The sequence below is a fragment of the Plasmodium cynomolgi genome (assembly GCF_000321355.1).
Source record: "Plasmodium cynomolgi strain B DNA, scaffold: 0592, whole genome shotgun sequence".
Lineage (NCBI taxonomy): Eukaryota > Apicomplexa > Aconoidasida > Haemosporida > Plasmodiidae > Plasmodium > Plasmodium cynomolgi.
The window spans coordinates 1-1,886 of NW_004192967.1; the positions used below are offsets into that span (position 1 = coordinate 1).

The 1,886-nt window shown below is 22.7% G+C and overlaps 1 protein-coding gene across 1 annotated transcript; it reads right to left on the reverse strand.

The window, feature by feature from the left end:
- Positions 1–733: 733 nt before the first annotated feature.
- PCYB_004820 (hypothetical protein) lies at positions 734–1,696 on the reverse strand (the record flags this gene model as incomplete). Its single annotated transcript, XM_004227903.1, has 2 exons — positions 734–1,546; positions 1,670–1,696. The coding sequence occupies 2 exons, from the start codon at positions 1,694–1,696 to the stop codon at positions 734–736; spliced, it is 840 nt and encodes a 279-aa protein (XP_004227951.1).
- Between the last annotated feature and the right edge of the window lie 190 nt (positions 1,697–1,886).

Consider the following 1,886-nt stretch of genomic DNA (forward strand, 5'->3'; position numbering starts at 1 on the left):
TTTTATAAATGACTAAAAAAATAAAATTTTTACGTGTATAATAATTTATACCCTAAAACAATACCCCCAAAAAGAGAAATCTGAATCCTGGACCCTAAAGCTATACATTTTTCGTAATATAAATTTGTTGTTTTCTAGATATATGTTAATAATATATATTATATACATTAAATTTATTATTCTAACATTTTTTACATTATACATAATGCTATTAATAATATATTTAAAAGAAATATTTACACATATTTTCTTACTATAATTCTTCATTTATATAAATAATGTGCTTTTTTTTCTATTTTATCACATTTTATATTCTATTTTTCTTATTCATTATATCATGCATTAAATTTATTTTTGTTAATGAGTTTAAAAAACATTTTTTTAATAAAATCTATGATATCAACTATGCCAATCAAACTTTATTGTGTTATGTAACAGATTCATACTGGTCCATAAGCAACATTATAGCTCTCATTACTAGAATTTATAATAGCATTTTTATGTGAAAGATAAAACAATTCATTTTCTATTTCTTCATCTGTATTGTCGAAAGAATTCGTACTTTTTTTAATTTTTGACCGAAACCAAGATCCCACAGGGGTAAACTAACACGGAAATATTAGAAATATATATATATACATGATAATTTTGTTATATCTATTAAGTAGAATACTGTAAATATATATTTGTGTTAACTATTGTTTGTATTTTTTATTACAAATTATATATAACCTTACATTATCAACGCTAAAAAGGGAGGTATTGCAGACATTGTACCAATTGCAGTGGGAACACTACGTGATATAGACTTATTTAAATTATTAGAAACTGTAGAAGATGATTCTATGTTAGTTTCTTTCCATGTACATGAGTCAACAACATATGGATTAGGAGAAGTTAAATATGGTAATTCATAGCCTTTGCTTTTTGCCTCGTTAAGGAAAGATTGGTATGAAGCTCTAAAATTAGCTAAAATTGAGCATATGTCTTCGTTATAAGTAATGTCTTTTATTTCTTCAGGACAGGATTGTCCATTCAAATTTATGTATGTATTAACGCATTCATAAAAATACCTTTTGAAAATGCAATTTTTCAAATAATCCTTATTATTTAATAATATTTTAAATTCATCTTCATTGACAATAAATATACCCAATTTTATTAATTCCTCAGATTTATAGAGTTTTTCATTAGATGAATCATAAGGAGCACAATATTTATTTTTATGCTCTGCATTTATACTCTCATAAGATAATTCAAAAATCTCGTTGATAATACCATTGGAAAGTCTATATTTTTTCATTTCAAAATATAACCAGAAATTTAAAATACTACAGCACTTTATAGGATGAACTATCTGTGGATCATTACATAATAACAAGTTTCTTAAAAGTTTCTTACATGTGTGTTTTTGCTCTAGTGTAAGATTAGTAGTAAATGTATTGTAATTATCACATAAATTTAAAATATTAACATTTACATCTTCATTAGACACAGGATTATTGAAAGTATCATACTTATTTAAAATTTCATTTAAAAAGGTATACTATAAATAAAAAATACAAAAATAATTTATTTAATGGAAAACCTTTTTACGCTAAATCATAATTGTACAAAATGAAAATATTACATTATGACAAATAGTTTTGATGATAATTTATAAACATACGGTTTTTGTTAATTGAGGTAAATCCATTATATTGAAAGAAATGCATATAATAATTATGAATAGAATATTTCAATATACAAGTGATATACTAAAAACAATTTGTACAAAAATGGTTTATACAATATTTTTATTAATATTCTAGAAAATATTTAATAGCAGGAATACTTTTTTTATTTTAAAAACCTATACATTACGGAAATACTGTTGTATCAATACA